This window comes from Electrona antarctica (assembly GCF_951216825.1).
Source record: "Electrona antarctica genome assembly, chromosome: 15".
Taxonomy (NCBI): domain Eukaryota; kingdom Metazoa; phylum Chordata; class Actinopteri; order Myctophiformes; family Myctophidae; genus Electrona; species Electrona antarctica.
The window spans coordinates 32,430,525-32,454,429 of NC_136796.1; the positions used below are offsets into that span (position 1 = coordinate 32,430,525).

A 23,905-nucleotide genomic window follows, 5' to 3' on the forward strand; every position below is an offset into this window, starting at 1 on the left:
CCCATTCCAAACAGGATGTATAACCACTAAACCATCATTCCCAGTGGTGGAAGGTAACTAAGTACATTTACTTAAGTACTGTACTCAAGTAGTATTTGTACTTTACTTGAGTATTTCCAATTTCCAATACTTTTACTTCTACTTCACTACATCTCAGAGGCAAATATTGTACTTTTACACCACTACAATTATTTGAAAACTTTAGTTACTAGTCACTTTGATTGTTATTACAAAACAGCCCTATATACATTCCGGCTATTTCAAAATATTTGTATATATTTGAAAACTTGAAATGGGACATTCCACATAGTGAGAATACTTTTATACTGTTGGTACTTTAAGTAGCTACATTTTACCAATACCAGTTTGTACTTTAATTTACTAAATTTTGCATTCCGGAACTTTTGCTTGTAACGGAGTAGTTCTACATTGCAGTATTGATACTTTAAGTAAAACAATTGATATATTTTTCCACCACTGCTGATTTCATGCCAAACCTATATAGCAAGCTGTATCCATGACGCTGGAGCTTAAGGCGGAGACTAAGAGGACAGCAGAGGATAAAAACCCACACATGATGAGGGTCAAAGAGAGGAGATAGAGGAAAGCAGGGCAAACTTGACATGGAGTAGATGCTAATCGGCTTTTATTGAATACAGAGGAGACTAAACTTGATGAAAAGCATCAGAACAAAGCAACTAAATTAGAGAAATATCAGACTATAATGTTGTCTACCCGTCATTTGGAGTGAGGGGTAGAATTTGAAATACTTGTATCTTTGGACGTCTGCTTCACTGAATGTGCTTGTGCTGCTATACCTACTAACTAGAGGATGGTGAAAATGGAGACATCCAGTTTGGACAAGGAGGGACCCAAGTGGGACAACAAAGTCCAATACCTGCTTACCTGTATTGGCTTTGCAGTAGGACTGGGAAATGTGTGGCGCTTTCCCTATCTTTGCCAAATCTATGGAGGAGGTGAGATCATGTACTTCCATTTGTGATATTGTAACTTGGTGTTGAAAACTTGTATATATTTAAGCTTTAGGATTGTCTTTAAGTTAGCATGGGTCTTGCTCATTTCTTAAATATCCTAAATTATAATTGTAAATCATTAATACAACTTGGAGGTGCTTTCATTCCTCTCCAGTGTGTCAATGAATGACTGATATATTTGAAGTCATCCTTTTTTTTGCCAGAGGCACAAAATAATGAACGGGTCAGCCTGACCGTTAGCCGTCATAGTAGTAGTGCATTTTTTTCAGACATCCTAGTGTTAAGCAGTAATACTGACAATACAGTACACATGAGTGCACAGTCACACCACACACACACACACACACACACACACACACACACACACACACACACACACACACACACACACACACACACACACACACACACACACACACACACACAATGACTGACATTTTCAGTCATTCACAATCATAAAGATTGACATTTTGATTTCTTATTCTAAGTTCTGAGGCAAAGTCTAGTAGGCTAATGAGCCCGAGGTAAAGAGGCTAATTGCCCCTTCTTATTCTATGTTCTGAGGCAAAGTCTAGTAGGCTAATGAGCCCTAGGTAAAGAGGCTAATTGCCCCAGGCAAAGAGGCTAATTGCCCCGGTAAAGAAATGTGACTCACACCTGCAGTGTAAACGTCTCACTGGGTTGTGTTCGCAGGTGCCTTCCTCATTCCCTACGTTATAGCACTGGTGTTCCAGGGCCTCCCGCTGCTTTATCTGGAACTCGCGATAGGACAGAGGCTTCGCATGGGCAGCACCGGTGTCTGGAACTCCATTTCACCACTCTTGGGTGGAGTTGGTGAGTAGGCCAGGACTCAGGAGAACTCTGTGATCAGATTTTTTGCTTCAACAAAATCCTGGACAACATACAATACAGTATGCATGGGGTTATCGTTAGTCAGCGACAGATAAATAAATAAATTCACCACCAGCGGAAAATATGACTTTGACATGATCCATCAAAATCACTTATTGTAACATTACAGTATATGTTGCTGGTCTCCCAAACATCTTTCTGTGCTTACAAATGCATACAGTCATCAAACCATGTTGCAGTGCATATGTACAATATAATGTATGTAGCCTTTGTGCAGTTGCTTGTATAATGTCCCTTTCTGTTTGAACTGTATACCCTAGGCATAGCATCCATGATGGTGTCCTTCATGGTATCAATGTTTTACAACACTATTCTGGCCTGGGTGCTGTGGTATTTCTTCCATTCTTTCCAAAACCCACTGCCTTGGAGCCAGTGTCCACTCGATGACAGTCTCACGAGTAAGTATTTTTAGAACTCCTGCACAATTTATAAAATAGTAAAAATCATATTTCATACTTTGGCTATTCAACAATAGCAGATATACAGCTGAAAAGTCATATAAACTCAAATCATTGCTTCTGGGGGTCCCTGGAACAAAATATTTTGAGATGGGGTCTGCGGCCAAATCCATATATACCGTAATTTTGGACGTTCCTTGACATGAAAACGTTTGAGAACCACTGATACAGCAACATAAGCTTTTCAGAAAACTGTTAGGATTTAGAAGTGTGTAGAATCGGCCTCAGGTCTTAATGGGATAAACAAAAGGAAGCCGTTGCATGAATGACGTATAGCTCTTCTGTCTCCATTGTTGACCTCCATCCATAATAACTCCTCATACACAGGCTATAATAAGGAGTGTGTGGACAGCACGCCAGTGAACTACTTCTGGTACCGTGAGACGTTGAACATCACACCAGACATTCAGGAGAGCGGCCCCCTGCAGTGGTGGCTGGTGGTCTGCCTGGCCACTGCGTGGTGTATTGTCTACATCTGTGTCATCAGGGGCATCGAGACAATGGGAAAGGTGATTGGAACCGGTTCACCAAAGTGATGCCATATTTAAAAAAAAAAAACGACATACAGTAGAGACATGGGGCAGTATTATGCGTGTCTTAAGTACCAGGTCTTATTACTTAACTTAAGACCTGGAGGCGTGATCAATGCCATTTGGCTATTCTGAGTGGCCAAACAGCATTGACCACGCCTCCAGGTCTTAAGTTAAGTAATAAGACCTGGTACTTAAGACACGCATAATACTGCCCCATATGGGGTTACAATTAAGGCGTACAATGCTAATGCCTAATACTGTAGAGCTATTTAACACGTATTACTGTACCTGAACAAAAACAATCTCACCTTTAATAAAAAATGAGTGAAACACATTTCATCTATGTTTAGGCTGTGTATGTGACTGCCACGTTCCCATACCTGGTGCTGACTATCTTCATCTATGTTTAGGCTGTGTATGTGACTGCCACATTCCCATACCTGGTGCTGACTATCTTCATCTATGTTTAGGCTGTGTATGTGACTGCCACATTCCCATACCTGGTGCTGACTATCTTCATCTATGTTTAGGCTGTGTATGTGACTGCCACATTCCCATACCTGGTGCTGACTATCTTCATCTATGTTTAGGCTGTGTATGTGACTGCCACGTTCCCATACCTGGTGCTGACCATCTTCCTGGTGCGTGGCCTCACTCTGCCAGGAGCTACTGATGGACTCATCTACCTCTTCACACCTAATGTGAGCTCTCACTATAGTCAAAGCCTGATGCATACTTTGTCAGTGACAAAGTATGTCACGTTGTGTTTTTTGAAAATCCGTTATTTTATATCCTTCTATAAATGTATGCGTGAAATCCCTGTCCGTCTGTCTGTGCTGTACGTCCATAATTCATGTATCTAGGAGAATGTCCAACCGACTGTCTTCAAACTGGGCATGCGCCATCAGATGGTCTGATGGACTTATCTCTTATAATCTTGTGCTTCAATCAGTGGGAGGTTCTGAAGAACCCCCAGGTGTGGCTGGATGCTGCAACGCAGATCTTCTTCTCTCTCTCAGTGGCCTTTGGAGGACTCATAGCCTTCTCCAGTTACAATCCAGAGAGGTGAGTTTGTTGTTCCAAATTCTTGTTCTTGTGTGCGTGTGTGTGTGTGTGTGAGAGAGCCAAGGAATGATGTGATATAGGGACTGGAGTGAAGTGGCAAAAGGCAAACTGTGTGTTCCGTTCTGTATCTCAGAAATAACTGTGAGCGAGATGCTGTCCTGGTGGGGGTGATAAACAGTGCTACGTCTCTCTATGCCTCCATCTCCGTCTTCTCTATCCTGGGATTTAAAGCCAGATCCAACTTCAATGCCTGTATACAGAGGTACGGTCACGGTTCTGTACTGTACTGTACTGTATGTGTTGTGTTCTGTGCTTATGCTATACAGATTAATTTCGCTATTCATACCAACTCGTTATGGGACGTTATCTTGTATTCCATCTACACAGCAACATCTTGCTTCTGACAAACAAGTTCAACATTGGGGACCAAAACATAACGCTCGTCAACTATGATGAATGGTTGGAAAACCTCAATGCGTCGTCTCCTGAATATGTCTCCAGTTTGGATCTGAAACACTGTGATATAAACACCTTTCTGGACCAGGTATTTTGCACAAAGAAAACACTGACCTTGAAAACACTTATCACCTCCCATTATGGCCTTTACATCTGTCTCTCATTGGCTATAACTTTTCAATTATTTAAGTTTATCACAATTAATAATTAATAATGTAAATAAACCTGCCATACTGCAAGTCTAATGTGAGCAGTTATAATTATTTTAGAGACAGTGTTGTGTTCTGTTTCATTGATGGAAATACTGTACACATGACCACTTCTTAATGTTAATAATCACTTTATTAAACAATTCTACTACAAGATCACACTAAAATAAAGCAACAATATGCAATGAAATTAAAGCAACCCAATCAATGAATGAAAGCATGGGTATTTAACGTTTTTCAGGCCAAGGACCCCTTGCCCTTTTCTTTTCCATGCAACTTGATGAGAGGCTTTCAAAGCTACATATTTAACTCCTCATCAATGTTGACCATTGAGAGATTTGAGAATAGCTTGGGAAGTAATCCAAACATTTTTTCCCAAGTGCCTCCATGTCAAATTGCAGCTTTGATGGCTTCAGATTAGTGACAGCATGATCATCAGTTGTGTGTGAATTAAATGTTTTGTTTTGTGTCATTTGTTAGCTCTGCTAATTATGTTGAATTTGTGTTAATGTTAATGAAAGGACCATATTGCCAATAATTACATAACATTGTCTCCTCCTCCCCTAGAGTGCATCAGGTACTGGCCTTGCATTTATTGTGTTCACTGAGGCTGTGATAGAGATGCCAGGCTCTCAGGTCTGGGCTGTGCTGTTCTTCGTCATGCTCTTCAGTTTGGGCCTTTCCTCCATGTTTGGCAACATTGAAGGCATTCTCAATCCAATCCGTGACCTGAAACTGGCGCCCAAGTGGATGCCAAATGAACTGATCACAGGTATCGGTCTGTCAATAATGATATATTCAAACAAGCTATTTAAATCTTATGCTAGATTTTTCTTTTTTATATCCTTTACATTATATATGTACTGTTGATACAACAGTATATTTTTGAGAACACTTACAGATGTACCATCTGTTGTTGTAATAGCTTACACAAACCAGCAAATTCCTTGTATGTTAAATTAAATATTCTGATTCTGAATAAAGAATTTGTGTTGTGTTAGTGGTGAGATTTTCTTTTATAGGCATAATCTGAGAGTATAATCTGCTAGGACACCAAACGACAACTGTACTTTAATGTATGTGAATTGTATGTGAATTCCATTCCTTTGGTTTTAAACTATTTTCTCCTCTCACTTCCCCAGCATTGGTGTGCCTGGTCAGTTTCTCTGTGGCTCTGATATTCACCATGGGTTCAGGGAACTACTGGTTGGAGATCTTCAACAGCTATGTGGCCTCTGTACCACTTCTCATCATTGGATTCTTTGAGATTGTCGGAGTGATTTATATCTATGGAATGAAAAAGTAAAGTGTGTTTCTTTATTCAGGTTCAGAATCAATCAGACTGGGTTGCAAACTTGTTTCACTGACAATTGTTGTGTTGCATCATGACAGTTTCAGTGAGGACATCTACTTCATGACAGGGAAGAGGCCCAACCTTTACTGGAAGGCTTGCTGGATGGTCATCAGCCCTGTAATGCTCTTTGTGGTGTTCATTGCCTATGTGGCCATCCAATCCCAGACACGCCCCACCTATCCTGCTTGGGACCCTGGTTATGTAAGTGTGCTTATCCATCTATTCATACTACAATCTACAGAATGTCTACCATGTGTCACACAGGAATTTGTCCCTGGGCTCATACAGTAATAGGCTATATGACCCAGTGCCGAATGGCAATTTGAATTCCCTAAAACAGATTTTGTAGTTTGAACTAACATCAATTCCTTGATGTCATACATTATATTGTCGCTGTCAAGCAGAAATCTACATTTTGTAACTTTACTTTATTTTTTTATAAATCAGTGCTATTGAACACCCTTTACTGTTTTGTTTGTTTGTTTGTTTGTTTGTTTGGGTAATTTTATTTGTTTTTCAAAGATACCCCTTTGGTATAATACACTGCGTTTTACAAATATTGAACCAAAGTATTACAAAGTTATAATATATAAGTACACATTCAAGTATCTGACAAGGTGTAAAAAAGACCAACTTTGATGAGACAGTAGTGTTCTATAATAACATTTCCTGAAAAGTTTATAGCTGGTTTCTGCCTGACAGCAGAAATATTTTGGTCTATGCCCTGTCCAAAACAGACCTGTACTCTGAAGTCAACAGGTTGTGAGTTGACGCACCCATTTGACACCTCTAGTATGACTACAGCCAATTATTACGTACCCCCCCCCCCCACACACACACACACACACACACACAAATAAACAAGATTGGAAACCACTTGCATCCGAAAAGTGGAACTTTTAGTAGTGCAACAGAAACGTAAATAAATAGAAGTGCATAAAGAGCATTTGACCAACATACAGTACAGATGATGGCCACATGGAACATGCACGTTATAGTCAGAAAAGCAAAGCGTTTCAGAGAATTGTCTGTCTCTCTCTTCAGGTGAATTTCCCCCAGACTGAGGCCAGGCCCTATCCAGACTGGGTGTTTGGCATCATCGTCCTCCTCTCTGTGGTGCCGGTGATCTCCATCCCACTGGTAGCCTTCTACAGAGGGCTGCCCGCCATGGTCATGAGTCGCAAGAATCGCAATAACCCAAATCCTCATGTCAACAACAGCTATGAGATTGATATATAAAACAACAGCAGCGAGCGTTCAGCACGCGTGGTAGAAACTTACATTGGAATCAAAAGTCAAAGTCCAAAAGACGGGTTTCACTTTGGGGATTTTTCATTTAACAATCCATTTTTATTGATGTTCTGGGATTTTATATGTAGTTCTTATCACCAAAGGGCGATGGTGACTGTAAATATTTAACCAAAAAAGCCACTGGGTTACATTTTTACATTAAAGGGGCATTCCACTCATTCCACTCAAAAAATCATTAACGTTAATGATTTTTCTCAGACCTCCAGTTCTAGGAAACACAGAATGGGAGGACTTTTTTATTATTTCCACACAACAGCTCTAAGCAACCACGGTTTTACGAAGATTGAAGACAGGACGCCCTCATTTGTTTTTAGAGTTATCAAGCGTTATGTAAATAAATATAATGATATGCCCAAAATAGGTAGCCATGTAAACCATTCGGGGTGTGTGGATTCATATAATGCAGACCGGACTGGTCCAAAGCGGTGGAGGGCGTTTTGCAGAAACCAAAAAGTGGATGAGCCAATCAGAATCTGTGCTCAGGGCCCTGTGATTGACAGACGCTTTTGTGCATAATTTAAAGTCACTCCTGGTGAGTAATGAGTCTAATGACCTATACATACAGTATAAACACATAATTCTGTATTACTGCGGTAAAAGATAAAAGATTGCAATAATGAGTTCCATTATGCATCACATTGGCACAATTTAGCAGTTAACTGTCCCAGCCCTACACATACTGTATTGTATGAAAACAATAGGGAGTCTTACCTTGTCTCTACGAGCCACTAGTTAAGGGTTTCACGAGGTCTGGATGGCCCCAAACTCCTCCGGGATTCTGGGGGTAGCAGCTTGTCTCACCCTGGCCAGCCTCAGGGCACCGAGCCGCCTCTCCAGAACACGCTTCCCTGTGAAGGGTAGTTAATTCAGACTGCTGCGATTTTCATGTGCAATGTCCTAACGCTTAAATGTTTGCACTGTCATACTACTATCGAAAATGGTAGGCCTACAAGCTTGCCACGTGTCTTGTTACAGTAGTATAGATCGGCTGGTTTCGGCACGCAACACGCAATTTGCCGTTTCCTCTCGTCATGAATCCTTACTGTGAACTATGCTTTAGTGGAGGGAGACCACCAGTGTTTTATTTTTTTTGTCTTTGTAGTTTTGAGCCTGTTGATAATAGACTCACTTAGCCTCCAGTAATGCAAGTTATTATTTTAATCAACTTTGTAATCAAGGTTTTTTTTGTGGTGGCGATTAGTGCTGGACATGAACTGGCGAGGGTGGTAAATGGTGTGTGTGTGTGTGTGTGTGTGTGTACATACGTCGGTGCAGATGAGGGAGTAAGGTCTTGTAGAGAGGCCTGTGGCGCGTCAGCACCAGCACAAATGCCAAACAGTAGATAAGCTCCACTGCCTCATACTGGAGAACTCCCGTTTGGTCCTTACTGCCCAGACGCATGCCTGGAGGGATGGAGGGAGTAAAGAGCCATGTTTATTTGTCTTTGTATTGTATTGGCTGTATGTTTTCATTTTATCTTTTATGGATAGTTTTATCATCACTTTAAAGAGCCTGCTCAGGGACTATAGATACAATTTTTCTGGCCAACTCTGGCTTGTTTACATGGATTTGAAAAATGACATGTTGATTAATGTGCATTGTACCTCTTAAATAAATAAATGATGGGCAGAGAGAGATAGAGGGGGTGGGGCAGCTCTATATATAATGCATTGCAGCTTGTAGATCTGTTATTTTGGCTTTTTTATTATTATTATTTTCAAATGATTTACAGGGGTGTTTGTAAAAAAAAAAAACAATACGGATGAGACTAATTCAGGCCAGAGAATTCTGAGATGCATAAATGTGAAAATAATGCCTTTATTGCTGAGCCTGATAAGCCGGTTGGTGTATTTAGCCATGTCCCAGATGATCTGCAGGAAGTAGAGAGGGTTCTTGGCAACATTCTGACCAAAGGGCAAACTCTGAGCACACACGTGGAACCTAAAAGGGAAAACAAATTAGAGGGACAGAAAAAAGATAATCACATCACAGGAAGTTGGTGCTGGTGTTATGTTTGCCAAAAGTGTTGAATAGCTGCATTACCACAAAAGGACCTTCATTGTTTGACCTTAATTGAAGCCAAAGCATCATAGTAGATGTAACAGAATACGCAGAATGGCCTTGGCTTATTGTGTTTATCATAATACAATATGTATATGTAGAATCATTGACAGTCACTCGCAAATAACTGACTGTTGATAGTGTATCTGTGAGTCCTATTTAACACTATGAAAAATGGCTTCAATTTGGAAAATAAATAAATAACCAGGGCTCTAGTAGTCTTCAGTGTTTACCTGTATGCATGAAGCAATACTAGCTTGTAGATGTTTTTGTAGACTGTCTCAATAGAGTTGCTCTGTGAAGAGAAATTATATATAATGATTGATATAAGTTGTACTGTATGTGTACATATATACTGGACTGTACTACGGCTGAACACTTTAGATCAGTCGTTTTCAAACTTTTTGTGTCCAAGGCTCGCCAAAGTAAAAGTCTACATCTTACGGCACACCTGCATTCATAGAGATAATAGGTAAATGGCTGATCTATAAGCTCTACAATATCTGCCAGTGTGAAAAATGAATATGTTTTAAAAGAGTTAACATTTCACCTAAAACATATCCCCCAAATAAGAATGTCAGATTGAAAGTGCAACAATACGGATATTCTTGGGTATAGAAAATGCCTGTGTAATCGGAAATTAGTGCCGATATTAAATAATACAAATAACTTTTTTGTATAGTTCATATTATTGCATTACATTATAATAATGTATTGTGCGATTGTCACAAAATCCTAGGTTACACCTGGACTCATGGCACACTGCCGTTTGGGAACCACTATAACCCTGATCAAACACTTCTCTCAGGGAACATTCTGTGTAGCGCGATAAGTCACAGCAGTTTGACAGGTCAATAACACCACCTTGAGGTCCAGGAAGAGGGTGTGGCATTTGAGTCGGAGGACACCCATCAGCTTGCTCCTCATTTGCTGTCCAGCAGAGTGGGTGAAGCCTAGGGTGAGGCTGTAGCGCAGTGACATGCCTGCGTAACTGAGGTGAGATTGGGTCAAACACCATAAAACAAGCATATACGGTCATGTTTTGTTTGCGTGCGAAAGGATCAAGGAAAATGATCTGAGAAAGACTGGGTGTGTCTGTGTGTTTTGTTTTTTCATGACTAGGTAATGTACAAAGTACAATGTTCTTTTATGCTACTTACAAGAAACCCATAAAATGTCAAAAGAAAAAAGAATCACCTGGTGTAATCATAGTAAACGTCCAGGGTGTGTGTATTCAACAGCAGCCCACACCATGGGAAGAGGCTGTGAGGAGGCAGCCTGCGTACGTCCGTGCTTCCACGCACTTCAAAGTTGACCAACACCTTTTGGGGGTTCGCCACCAAGCCATACTGTGGCACCCCCTCCAAACACGTCCTGCGTAGGGTGAACAGTGGGATAAAGCAGTGGTTCTTAATCATTTGCAGACCCCAATTTGAAAAGATTGTATGCCCGGGACCCCATTCGAAGATTTGTCTACATTTGCAGAGAAAAACACAGAAGCCAACCGGGTGCTCACAGGAGATCCAGTTCTTGCCCTGATGAACCGTGAGAGGTTGAAACATGTTGGCTTTTTTTTCTTTCACTTCCTTTCCTCCACATTTTTGGATCTCTTTTTCTTTTCTTTATTTGTCTACATTTATTTCGACAATCTTCCGATGTACAAGCTTGCAAGGCATTGCATTGCAAGCTTCTAGATCGGCCATTTCCAAAGAGCCCAAAAACAAAATAGGCCTCAAGTGTATGAAATTTTCCTCATTTTGCTGGGAAACCCTGGAATCCCAACAAGGACATGGACCAAAGTTTGAGATCCAATGGGATGTCACACGAATGACACCATTTTGTCTACCTGACGTTATAATATTAGATGTACTGTACAATGCTTTTTCTGATGAATTGCTATGTTCTCATACTTCCATGTAGGTGAGAACAAGATGTCGGTATGAGGATAGAAATAGGAGGAAAATCATTCCAAGTGAGGATATACAGTATTCGGGTTCCTGGTCCTCACATTTAAAGATGACCTTGTTATAGGGTTATCTGAGGTTAGGAATTTATGTAGTAATTGATGTAGTCAGTCAAGTATAGAAGTATGGTAAACAGTATATAGTACACGTGCGTGTGTGTGCGTGCGTGCTTGCGTGTGTCAGTCATACTGGAGGAATGTTTCTGCTTGGTGTAGGTGAGGGGTGATCAGCAGGAAATCATCCACCAGTCTCATCAGGCATCTACAGACACAGACACACACACACACACACACACACACACACACACACACACACACACACACACACACACACACACACACACACACACACACACACACACACACACACACACACACACACACACACACACACACACACACACACACACACACACACACACACACACACACACACACACACACACACACACACACTTCTGTTAGTTATGAGTTATTACATTCATGGATTTCAATGTCCATTTAAACAAAAGAAAAACATTAACATTACCGATGGTTATGTTCAGGCATAAGGTTCAGATGTTTAGTTTTACAGGTTTGGTGTGGTTAAAGACAAGGCAGGGAAAGGATCTGACAGTGGTTGAGGTGGTGGTCATTAAATGAATTGTTTTCTACACTCTTACATCACCCCTCAACCAATAAGAGGCTGATGCCTCTTATTAATGTCAGGCAATTCTTTTAAATAAGAATTTGTTCTTAAAAGAGACAAAATAAAAATGGTTCAGGTGCCGAGGCAATCAATAAATAAATAAATAGATGAATTGATTATTATAATTGAATGAATTGATTAATAACATCTTCCAGGGTAGCTTACCCCCCGTTGTCAGTGATGTTTTTGAACAGTAGTTTCTCCATGTGAGCGTAGCAGAGACAGCACAGCAGACATGACACGACCGATCCCTGGGGAATCCCTCTGCACTGACGGAAGGTTCTAGAATGCCACACAAACCTTCGTTACAAATGGACTGTAATGCAGTCATTAATGTTCCAGATGGCATATTTTATATTAAAAAAAGCAGTCCAATGGCATGCAGAATCTCCGGCCTAGAAATGTATTTTAACTTTTTTTCAAATGCTAACCCAATAGTATAGAGTGTCGCAGTCCCGCCCCCTCGAGGACCCAGGAAATAATTCCCCGTTCATTTTACCCAGACATTTTAAAAAGTATTCATTTAAAGACCTTTTAAGCCTCGTACAAAGCCAACTCGAGTTGTGACAAATCATAACAAACACAAATATTTGTGCCAAACAAATAATTAGAAAGAAGAAAAATTGTAATTATTTGTTCGGCCCAAAATATTGTGTTTGTTGTCATGATTTGTCACAACTCAAGTTGGCTTTGTCCGCAGCGCCGTAAACGTCTTTAAATAAATACTTTTTGAAAAGCCAATGGGGAAAATGAACGGGGAATTCACTTCTGGGTCTCTTGTTGTCATGAAAGGGGGCGGGACTGCGACGCTCTATTCCCCCTCCTTCCCTAGTTTGAGTTACCTCTTCATATATTGAATGACACTGCCTTTGAGCATGTGGTTGAAAGACTTCAGGGCATCTCTGCCATGAAGATCTGAGGAGAAACTCTGGAAGACGGAAACAGCAGAGACAAGTTAACCAAGAGAACAGCTAGTTAAAGCCCTATTTTATAATTCGTCATACAAGTGCCACGCAAAGAAATAGCTAAAATAGAGATCTAGGCTCATGATGTGCAAGCTTGTAGATAGGCCATTTCCACTATTTTCATTATAGTTTTAAAGTGGTTAATAAAACCCTCACCTGCTCCACCAGTATGGCATTTTTAACCTTGCCCTCTCTCTGGAGTGACATCGCAAAGCCCTTCATGTTACTGGATTCAATGTGATCCTCATCCTCACCGAAATCAGCCTATAATAACAACAAAAATCACAGATGTCATTGAAAAATCATAGTGTGTGAGTGTGTACTTACTTGTACTATACTTGTTAGAACAGATCCGTGGCATCATGGACAAGAAGTCAAACATCCGTAACATGTCTGTGATTGCCAATGCCCCCTCCCCTACCCCCTCCTTTTCTTTTTTTCTGGAGATGCAAGGAAGATGTAATGTATCCAATATAGCACCGTCCATGGCAGCTGTGGTAACTGCATTCTGTAACTGTACTCTGCTGTTCACTGAAACAAATTCCTAACATGTTTTACATGTAGTATGGCAATAAAGGCTTCTGATTCTGATCTACAAGCTCACAACGAGTTGATGTCCTCGCAAGTATAGTAATACAAACTTGTGTGTGCGCGCACCCAGTTAACAAAGCTCTTCTTAAAACCGCCATTGAAGGATTCCGCCCAAATCTTGGCATAGCGGCGTATGGTAAAAGCTTCATCCTGGACAGGTGACAGGACCTCTTGAATGACATCTAAGAGCTTGGCATGCGGCAGACTCTCATAGGCTCCACTCACATCCACCTGAAATACATGACACTCATACATGAGAAAAACTGCACATGACAGGAAACTGAATCCAGTTTCCATTGAGTGTACTAGCAAGCAAAATCAAGTGTGACCTTTACTAGCTTCAGTATGAACATGTTCCAATTTAACAGAGATTGCATCTAAATTTAACTCTGAGATCAGTAATGGTCTATCTTATATTTGACTTTGGTGTCTCAAGCCATTGGATGAATTAGTTTGTCATTAATCCAGAATAAAATATAGAATAGAGAAATCATCAATTAATATTGAGAGCAGACTTATCTCTGATGGTATATAATCACTAATCAGTACTGTTTAGTCATCAGCACACTGGTAGGTCTGTGCAGTCTGCACAGTAGACTCATACCGTGTTCATGCAGCTCATGCCATACTAGACAAATGAAGTACGGACGGATGCCAACCTTAACAAAGTATAGTAGTTGTGGCTTGTCTTTCTGACCAGGAGCCAGAGAGCGTAGAACCTTATGGATATCCGTGTTCCCATGCACTGTGGCGCCCAGGAGAGAGGGTGTTGAGCGCACACATGCACGCAGCATATCCAACAGGTTCCGGACTCGTGCTTGGTAGAGCTGAAAGGGACATTAATATTCATTTAGTCCAGACAAAAACACAACCAAAGCACACGTTTTCCATTTTTGCCACGGAAAATAACATCACCAGAAACACATAAAGAGCTAGTCCTGAATGACCATAACAGGTCTGTAACTCTGAGAGTGTACAAATGCAACCACCAAATGGACCTTATGGGCCCATTTGGTGGACGGACATGTTGATGACCCCTGACACAAAGTAATAACAAGTCTGTGTTGAGAGCGCACCCTGGTTTTAATGTCTGCTCCGATGATGCGTGTGATAGGTCTAATGCCCTCGGGCTTGGGAATGAAGCGAAGGCGGGAGGTGACAGTGTCTTTGGGGAGAGAGGCCACTTCGTTTGGAGTCAACTCCTCCATCTGACCCTTGTTGAGATGAACTCTAAACCAGGGCAACATTTTTGAAAGAAAATAAATGTACATGTTTTGAGGTCTGGACATTTTTTGATGATTTCATGTCATGAGCGCATGTTTTACCACTGTAAATAAATGTAACTAAACTAAACTGACTAAATCTCTACCTGAAGGCCAGATCCTGCAGCTTGGCCCAGACTTCCTGTCTGTAGAACCTCAGAGCGTGCTTCTGCCCCGCACTTTCTGTCACATAGAAAAAGGCCCGAACCAGACCCAGAACATAGCCATCCAGTAACCAAGCCAAGTACTGGCCCAGCACCTGTGTCCGATAGGCCAACTCACAGGGTGGGACGCGACCTGCAGATGACAGAATGTTTTGACACTTAATTGTGTTTATTTGGGGTATTATACTTTGTAGTTGTACATTGTAACCACCTGTACATAGCCTCAAAATCATTGACACTTGCACTTTTGAGCCCAAGCTCTGTGAATGTGATTATTATTTCGTTTCATTTCAACCTTTATTTAATTCTCAGAAAACACACTGAGGACTGGGACCCTCCATTACCAGTGGTGCCGAGATTACAACAACACAAAACACAAAAAGGGGGTTTATAAAAACGACATATTTTTTAAATAGAGAAGTTGTCTACTTCATTCAGTGATGATACTCACTCTATGACATATTTTCTGCACTGGTAGCTATATCAGCTGATTGTTCTATTAAGGATAAACAGAGATCCATGATCCATCTTATCTAACCCTTAAGTAATTGTAACTGGTGGGAAGACCTTCTTTGGTGTCACTTAAGTTGGCTTAAAACTTCTCCAAATCTCACCTGTCTTGCTGATCTTCAGCCAATCACAGTCGTTCACTTTCATCTTCCACATCAGCTCGGCCAATGAGAGCCTCTCGTTCTTGCCGTTGCGCAGGAAGCCCCGGACCCTGGTGAGGAAGATGGCTTTGTTGTGGGCGGACCCCCACAGTTCCTGGGGGACCACTTTGGAAAGGCACTCCCTGATGAACAGATAGACCTGGTGTGGTGCACAGTGCTGGGGCAGGAGAGAGCCCAAGTCCCCCGCCTGGACATCTTTCGCCAACGGACACATTCTCTGTAGAATTCTGTTATACGGACATCTCCTGTGTTGACGTAACAGCCGACTAAAACGGGGGACCACATTGAAAAAGCGCAGAGGGAGTTTCTTTGGTTTCCTCTCCAGCCCGTTAAAATAGGCCACTCCCTCAAAGAAGATTATCCTCACCAAGTCGCTCCCCTGTATGCGCCGGGGCCCCTCAGCCCCACCCCGCTTCTTCCTGTTGAGGTGGAAGCCACGCATGCCCCTCCCTCCATACAGCAATCCCAACATACGAATGAAGCACCGAGCTGCAGGCGGAGGTGGGAAACGACCCGATCTCCAGCTAGGACCTTCGTTCAAAGTCAGGGAGGAGGTGGGTGCCATTTGGACTGCTTGTTTAGAACTGTCACCCCTCGCCTCCGATGGCGTTACGGCTGCAGCCGACTCTGCGGTCCCAAATTGCACGTTATTGTTTGCCGTCTCAAGACAACCCTGTTGGGTTATCTGTGTGAGTCCGACGTCCCCTGTCCTTGGCCTTTTTGCAGGGCGAGTCAAACACTGCTCTTCCTCTGCACACTTTCCTCTTTTCCTTTTATTCCTCTTTTCTTTGCCACCATTCCTTCTTTCTGCTGTCTTTCTTTGGCTCAACTTACCACCGCCGTTTGTCCTGTTTTGGGGGTGGCGACAAAAACGGGAACCAGGAGCCATGGAAACCCTGTCATCAGCGATACAACAGTTAATCGAACTAATCAATTTTATCGATTATATAAAATGATCGATATTTTTGCAGTACACCACCCCACCGTTGTACGACAAAGTATAGACTAGATACTAGATCATAAGTGGTAAATCAGACTAATCAATTTAGTTTATTATGTCTGTACGTCTGTAATGTAACTCGAGAACCGTTCGCCCCGCCGACTTCAAATTCGACACACACGTTCCACACCCCCAGAGGGAGTGCAGTGCCACAAAAGGCCTCTGCCCAGGCTCCATGGACTCCATATTTGGGCATGCCATATATGGAGCTGGCCTGTTCTGACGTCACAACACTTCATACTTGGGCATGCCTGACACAGAACTCCATACAGTATAGAGGAATAAAGGGACACAGTGAGACAGATACAGAAATCTCCATATATGGGCATAAAAAAGGGACACAGATGGGTGGAACGGGTACTCTGACACGGGCACAACAGGTATTGCATAGCCGGGTGGGGTGGGGCATAGAATCTGGGATCTCCAACTTCCATCGTTACCGACTCGGACTCGGTGCTCTACAGCTGGGCACCGGCCCAGTAATAATAATAATAATAAACATTGATTTGTATTAGTATATACTAATTTTTTTTCCTATCCAAAACAAAAATAATAATAAAATGAAGCAATTCGTGATTGTTTGATTACTCGAAAAAGAAATTGACTAGAATGCTGGAGAAAGGTTGCAGCCCTACCTGTCATACACTGGAACGCCGCACACCTGGAACACACAGGAGGGGGGGACTGACACGAACAAGGCACAGCTCTCCAGCAGGTACCTCGTGATGTCCGTCCCGAGGCGCTTCAGCATTCTTTTCCACAGGGTACTGCCGTGGACGTAGGCAGCACTCTGAATGATGTTGCCTTGGAACTTGAACTGATCCAGATCCCGCGCCTGCTGAGCCAGAGGGGCGAAGGACGAGCTGTAGCCGTGGGACAGGACGTTTCTCCTCTTCCTCCGCTTCACGTTGTTCAGAACAAAGGCCAAAAGCTCAGGCAGAGTGCAGATCTGAAGACATTAACCCATTTAGGCCTGACGTCGAAAAAGTTTTCTAAATCATGACAATTTTCGGAAAGATTTGAGGCACATTTTAACGATTTTTCAAAAATAGCAGACCTACAAGTTCATAGCGCGCCACTCGGTGGCGCGCTATGAGCTTGTAGATCTGCTATTTTTCAATAGCTAAATTATAACAATGTTTAAAACACCAAAAGAGGTTCCCGCCCAAAATGGGTTAATGGTTAATGTGGTTAAACGCTAACGTGACATGGATGCGTTCCAGGTCTCAATGGATTAATGCAGGGATGTTACTGTAGTGTACAACAAGTTTAGTCTTAAACTTTGTTTTTAAAGTATAAAGCCGTACCTCTGTACAATCTGCAAACGGCAAACTGTTAATAAAGTAAAGTAGTCAATCAATCCCTCAATCAAAAACCTCCACCAGTTTGTACCGTATGCATTAATAATTAATAATTAGGCTACAGACTCCTAGTCATGCCCTTATTGTGGCTTAATACAATGTAATCACATCCTACCTGATGTTGGTGACAGACAGACAGACAGACAGACAGACCAGACCTGGTTGCAGCTTTAAATGTGTTATTAAAGCTGCAATAGCACATGTATTCTATTCCTACCTGGTTGCAGCTTTAAGGGTGTTATTATAAAGCTGCACATGTATTATATTCCTACCTGGTTGCAGCTTTAAAGATGTTATTATTATAAAGCTGCACATGTATTCTAGTCCTACCTGGTTGCAGCTTTAAAGATGTTATTATTATAAAGCTGCACATGTATTCTATTCCTACCTGGTTGCAGCTTGCCACTTGTTGCAGTTTCGTGTCAGTGCAGACAAACACTCCCCTGACGGAGGATTTAAAGCGGTCCGTGTCTCCTTCTTCGATGACAGTGACTTTCCGTCCCTCTCTGAACACGATGCCGTCTGTAAACTCCTCTAATGTTTGCACATGCGGATACAGGGAGCGCAACATGTCCAGGACCCGAGACATATCCGCACCAGACATCCTGACGGAATGACACAGACACACAACAAACTAACAGGTGTTGTACACAAATCAAAACAAAACCACTTGCTATTTTGATTTGTGCTTCAAGGACCCCGCTTTGGCCGCTTCAATTCAAACCAATGGGAGCGCAGTTTACTCACATGATGCCCAACCGGCAAAAACGTTCTAAAATGGTCATGTAGTACAAAGTGCAGATAGATCCGATAAAGAGCGGAAACGGAACAGGTTTGTGTTCTTTAAGTGCGTAAGTGCGAATGTACCAGATACAGTAGGCGGGCTCTAGACCAGATCCACGCAATAAGCAGCAAATAGAAACCAGACATTCCCTAGATGCCGCAGAAAGGACCAATGGTGAAGCAGTAAGGAAAATGCACGCTGCTTGCCTGCTTCATGATTATTATGCAAATTAGCAAATACAACCCCCATACTGTACATGAGACCAAAGAGACAATCCACAAAGCAGGATTACTGTACTTGTAATTGTGTGACACCTATATAGATTCAGCCTGCATTTTTTTTTACAAAGGTAACAGATATGGAATGGTAAAATGGGATTTATATTCTGCCACAATATTCAATTTAATGTATTTCCATTTCAATTTCAATCAGAATGTTGTATGCCTGAAACTGGGATTCTGGGAATGTTTAAATTGGCCTCTAGTCCTGTGACGAACAGTCAAAAAGTGCTTTAGTTTTTGAGATACCCCTACCGGGCTTAGGACCAAACACAACATAGTTTTTCCTCATCTCTAAGGCCTCCCATATACATGAAATGGATTCTTGTATAAAAATATTTTACTGCAAAAGTGGTGAAATTGATATTTAAAGTTATACACCCCAAAGTAAAAATACAGCCTGTCCGTCTGGGGATTAAGGCATATAAACTCATGTAGAGTCACAATGGAAGCTCTGAGAGGTTTACAACTTGGCATACTTGAAGCCAGGACACCCCTCTACATTCTACAAAAAGAATAATGTCAATATGTGAATGTAAATATGAGATATAGACATTTGAACACATACCTACAATAGGCGGAAATGTAAATCTATGTAGAGTATCTTCTTTACTTTGTAGTGACTCTGACATGGATTGTCATAGCAACACATATGAGGGCTTGTATGGAAGGTGTGGTTCTGCTGAATCCAGCAATACCAATTGTGTAACTGTAGCTTGAATATACATGGAGTTATGGCACTAAACGTATATGGTTTCCCAAATGGGAGGAAATAAAGCAGTCCTAAATGAAATCTACAGTATCAAACAGATTAGTTTTATTTTGACTTCACTTATGCAAGGGTGGGGAAATTATAACAAATTCACTTGAGTAGAAGTCCCTAAAATATATGAAATGTCACAAATGCGAAATTGTGAAAGTATGCAGCTTCAACAATAGTAGGCTACAGAGAGAAATGCAGCCATACAATAGAACTACCTAACTATTATTTAGCACACCTGGATGAGGGAAACCAAGCTCAATGCTCAATGTTATCCTCATACCAGCAAGTTCATTCATGTAGAGTTGATATAATCATTTAACATGTTTGCTTAAGGTAAAGTTGTATTTAGCTCCACCGCATCTGCATTGTATTGCCTAATATGCCTATGGCTTTCTTCATAAACGGACAGGTAAATCATTGCAAATATTTTGGAATATGAAAAGATTGGAATAATGGCAAATCAAGTAGCTATCTGACCTAGCTTTAAGTTCCATTTAGTGTAACAGAGCATGTCCAGTAGCCATTGACAATAGTAGAACCCTGACACTGTAGGGTGTCGTGTAGCACGCATCGGCCTGGGTGACAGCAGACTGCTGGGCATGGGGAGTCAGATCAACATATGGAATTAATTCTGTACTGGCCATATATGGAGCGTGTCTTGAGTATACAGGGATTAATGAGGTCAGATCAACATACAATATGGAATGTCAGAACAGGTCAGCTCCATTTATGGAGATCTAAGGGTTTGAGGTTTGAGGTCAGATGTAGAGTTGCTGGCCAATATTGATGACATCAGGGATCTCCATATATGGGCATTCCCATATATGGGCTTAATATTGATGAGGTATCTCCATCCCTGATTATGTCGCGTGATGTCACAAGGTGACTATAACTAACTGATTAACTGACTGACAGGACATTTATGTTTTCATAGTAAATGTGATGTGTGGTCTGTAACATGGTTAAAAATACAAATAGAAATAGAAATAGAAAAAGGAAAGTGACACGGTCCATAATGTCAAAACCTCCGCAGTAGAAGACCTTCAACACTAAATGTTGCTCAACAGAGAAATTACGATGATGTTCATAAAACCCTGGCTCCATATACCAACACTATGCTCTCGTAACCTGATCGTATGAAGATAAATATCATACAATATATAACCTCTGACTGGGAGTTATAATGACATACTGAAGACTCTGAGCTCTGAGGAAGATGTGATGTGATGTGATGGTCTAAATACAGATCCTGGAAACTGAAGGAAAATCTCATACATTACAATTTGAATTGTAGATTGAGCTGAAAGGTCTGATGTGGTATGCTCTGAAAGTGTGCCCATGGAATATGCACTGGAAGCTGCACGTCCAAGAAAAAACACACCCGTGTGAACTGAGTGGTGCAAGGTCTTATATAGCCTGATCAGCTGTGGTCTGACGTAATGTCAGTGACCGTAGTAACCATGCTCATTTTTTTGGGTCCCACGTACAGGTACACACACACGTACAGGTACACGGGTACATACACGGGTACAGACAAAGCTGGTTGTTGGAGTGGTTTGCACCACTCAAAAAACAGCTGTAGAGCTTCAGATTTATTGATGAAGAATATCATGGACCAGTGTCTTCAGTATGTCATCATAACACTTAGTTTAGTGTCATCACTTTCATTTAATTAATTAAAATAGGTGAACATTAAGGTCTGCTGTTCTGATTCTTTGTTTTGTCTGGCAGCTGCTTTAATTCCTTTAGAGGTTTAAGGTAGCTTTTATGATGTTTATATAATACAAGAGCAGCCGACGATACAACTTCATCAACCTTCCTCATACTACATGAAGGACCTTGTCTCTGTTACTATTATCAACCTTATTCAGTCTTCTTGATGAGACTGGTGCAGGCTACTCTCACTCTCAACATTTGCAACTTGTTCTGACTGGTGTAGTTTGCTCAGCAACATGATACATGATAAGATATCTTTAATTTGAAGGAAAGTATACTTTCTGTATTTGGAGCCAGGGTTTTCATCATCATCATCATCATCATCATCATCATCATCATCATCATCATCACTCTGTTGAGCACCATTTAGTATGTGTTGAAGGTCTTCTGCTTTAGGGTTTGTGACATTATGGATCTTGCTTTTTTACTTTTTCTAAATGTTTACCACAGATGATACAAATATGTGGATCCAATGCTTGTACATCACACTCCATTCTGGTAAAAAAAAAGAAAGAAAAATACTTCAGGTTCAGAATTCATCAATCAACTATGTTTTGTCCGACCGTACACTATGGTTAGGCACTATGCACAGTAACCATGCTGTTACAAGTGATACTAATTAACCATTCTGGTGAAACACAAAAAGGTGCCTGGACCACTGAGCCATGGCCCAGGCCATATCCCCTACTATTAAAGCTAGATCACTCTCCAGCTAGCTAAATAGCTACTAGACTTGACAAGGTTCTTCTCATCTTTTCACAGTCCAAAATATTTGCTGTGTCAGTTTATGAAGAAACCCAAATAGGCAACAAGATGCAGATAGAGCAGATGGAGCCAAATACTGTAAAAACTTGACTGTAACCAAATTATTATGTAAAATGATATCAACTCCTACAGAAATTAATGACTTTAATTGCATTGTTCCATAAGTATTGTCTTATTAATACTGGTAGAACTTAAGAGGGACACAGGACATGGGGAAAATATGAGAATTGATTGTGTTTGTTTTGTATAAGGGATGTGAAAAGTTACTGTACATTGCTTTTCTAAATAAAGTAAAGTTTATTGATCATTGAGCACCCTCATCCAGGTATGCTATATAATAGTAGTTCTATTGTAGGCCTGCATTTATCTGCAGTATTGTTGCAGCTGCATATATTCTTTTCACAATTTCTTGTTTGGGATTTGGGATTTCATACATTTTTGGAACTTCTTCTACTCAAGTCAAAGTGTAGTTGCACTGACGTGAGTCACAAAGAATATAAGGTCCTGGGAACTGTTACCGTTTGTATTCTATATTGTGATGACAACAGTGTGTGAAGCATATGACAAAAAGCTTCACTTTTCTGTTGTGCAAAAGTTAACAAAAATCACACCTGTGTGACTATGAAGTGAGGGGTGCTAATATATTAAAGTCTAACTCATGTTGATTAGGTGATGTAATGGTAATGTAAAACAAACGGTGCCAACACATTAAATGCCATTAACAATAAAGAGACAAGACGTAATGAGGGACAATATGACGCAAATGTTCCCTTCATTGGCAATGGCGTTTTTAAAACAAACATTGAACTAATAAAAACATTAAACCTCCCTCAAAAAGCACTTTTCTGGCAAAAAAATATCGGACAGAGAACAATAGTGTGTTGCCTAGAGCAACCACACCAACTAATGCTGTCGATTTCATTAGAACTGTTTTATTCCCCCCATTTGTGACACAATTTACGTTTAGTGCCATAACTCCACGAGTATGCTAGCTATGCTATGCTATGACACTCCATGTCAGAGTCACTGCAAAGTAAAGAAGACACTATATAGATTTACATTTCCGCCTATTGTAGGTATGTGTTCAAATGACTATATCTCATATTTACATTCACATATTGACATTATTCTTTTTCTAGAATGTAGAGGGATGTCCTGGCTTCCAATATGCCACATTTTAAACCTCTCAGAGCTTCCATTGTGACTCTACATGAGTTTATATTCATCAACCCCCAGACGGACAGGCTTCATTTTTAGTTTGAGGTGTATAAATTTAAATATCAATTTCACCACTTTTGCAGTAAAATATTTTTATACAAGAATCCATTTAATGTATGGGAGGCCTTATAGATGAGGAAAAACTATGTTGTGTTTGGTCCTAAGCCCGGTAGGGGTATCTCAAAAACTAAAGCACTTTTTGACTGTTCGTCATGACACTATGACACTCTGGACCAGTCAACCATGTATCTTACATAACAAGGTTGGGATGGTCCTCCCCGACAGAGAGACGAGAACTGCATTGGCACCTGTTCTTGTATAAAGCCATGCTTGGAGATTGTCCTAAATACATCTCATCATTT

General features: G+C 41.0%; 2 protein-coding genes across 9 annotated transcripts; one reads left to right on the plus strand and one right to left on the minus strand.

The window, feature by feature from the left end:
- Positions 1-841: 841 nt before the first annotated feature.
- On the plus strand, positions 842-7,221 carry LOC306938050 (sodium-dependent neutral amino acid transporter B(0)AT3-like; the record flags this gene model as incomplete). The annotated part of the gene is made up of 12 exons (XM_079522073.1): positions 842-977; positions 1,689-1,829; positions 2,168-2,305; positions 2,693-2,874; positions 3,489-3,599; positions 3,851-3,963; positions 4,097-4,225; positions 4,351-4,507; positions 5,196-5,400; positions 5,771-5,930; positions 6,021-6,183; positions 7,027-7,221. 12 exons carry the CDS (start codon positions 842-844, stop codon positions 7,219-7,221), a joined length of 1,830 nt encoding a protein of 609 aa, XP_079378199.1.
- Positions 4,792-18,796, minus strand: tert (telomerase reverse transcriptase). Of its 8 annotated transcripts, none has more exons than XR_013791804.1 (20): positions 18,767-18,796; positions 18,408-18,624; positions 17,294-17,607; positions 15,602-16,554; positions 14,931-15,120; positions 14,638-14,791; positions 14,221-14,388; positions 13,628-13,792; positions 13,127-13,234; positions 12,848-12,933; positions 12,171-12,287; positions 11,508-11,579; positions 10,552-10,728; positions 10,219-10,345; positions 9,588-9,649; positions 9,110-9,234; positions 8,559-8,696; positions 8,005-8,141; positions 5,814-5,915; positions 4,792-5,363 (listed from the first exon to the last, which is right to left on the minus strand). XR_013791804.1 is itself a non-coding variant. In XM_079523316.1 (19 exons), coding segments are annotated over exons 1-18 (3,282 nt in total). In that variant the 5' UTR covers positions 18,769-18,796; the 3' UTR covers positions 4,792-5,915; positions 8,005-8,034. The 8 variants fall into 8 exon arrangements, 5 of the variants coding, with proteins under 5 accessions (XP_079379442.1, XP_079379445.1, XP_079379444.1 ...); XR_013791805.1 differs by having other exon boundaries at positions 4,792-5,390; XR_013791806.1 differs by lacking the exon at positions 18,767-18,796 and having other exon boundaries at positions 4,792-5,390; positions 18,408-18,726.
- Positions 18,797-23,905: the final 5,109 nt, after the last annotated feature.

What these genes read in the sequence shown, in the direction of transcription:
- tert (XM_079523316.1), bottom strand. An exon ending in AACATCACTGACAACGGGGG is followed by an intron (nt 11,580 to 12,170) that starts GTAAGCTACCCT and finishes CTGTGTCTGTAG; the next exon opens with ATGCCTGATGAGACTGGTGG. An exon ending in CCCTCTTCCTGGACCTCAAG is followed by an intron (nt 9,650 to 10,218) that starts GTGGTGTTATTG and finishes TTCTCTTCACAG; the next exon opens with AGCAACTCTATTGAGACAGT.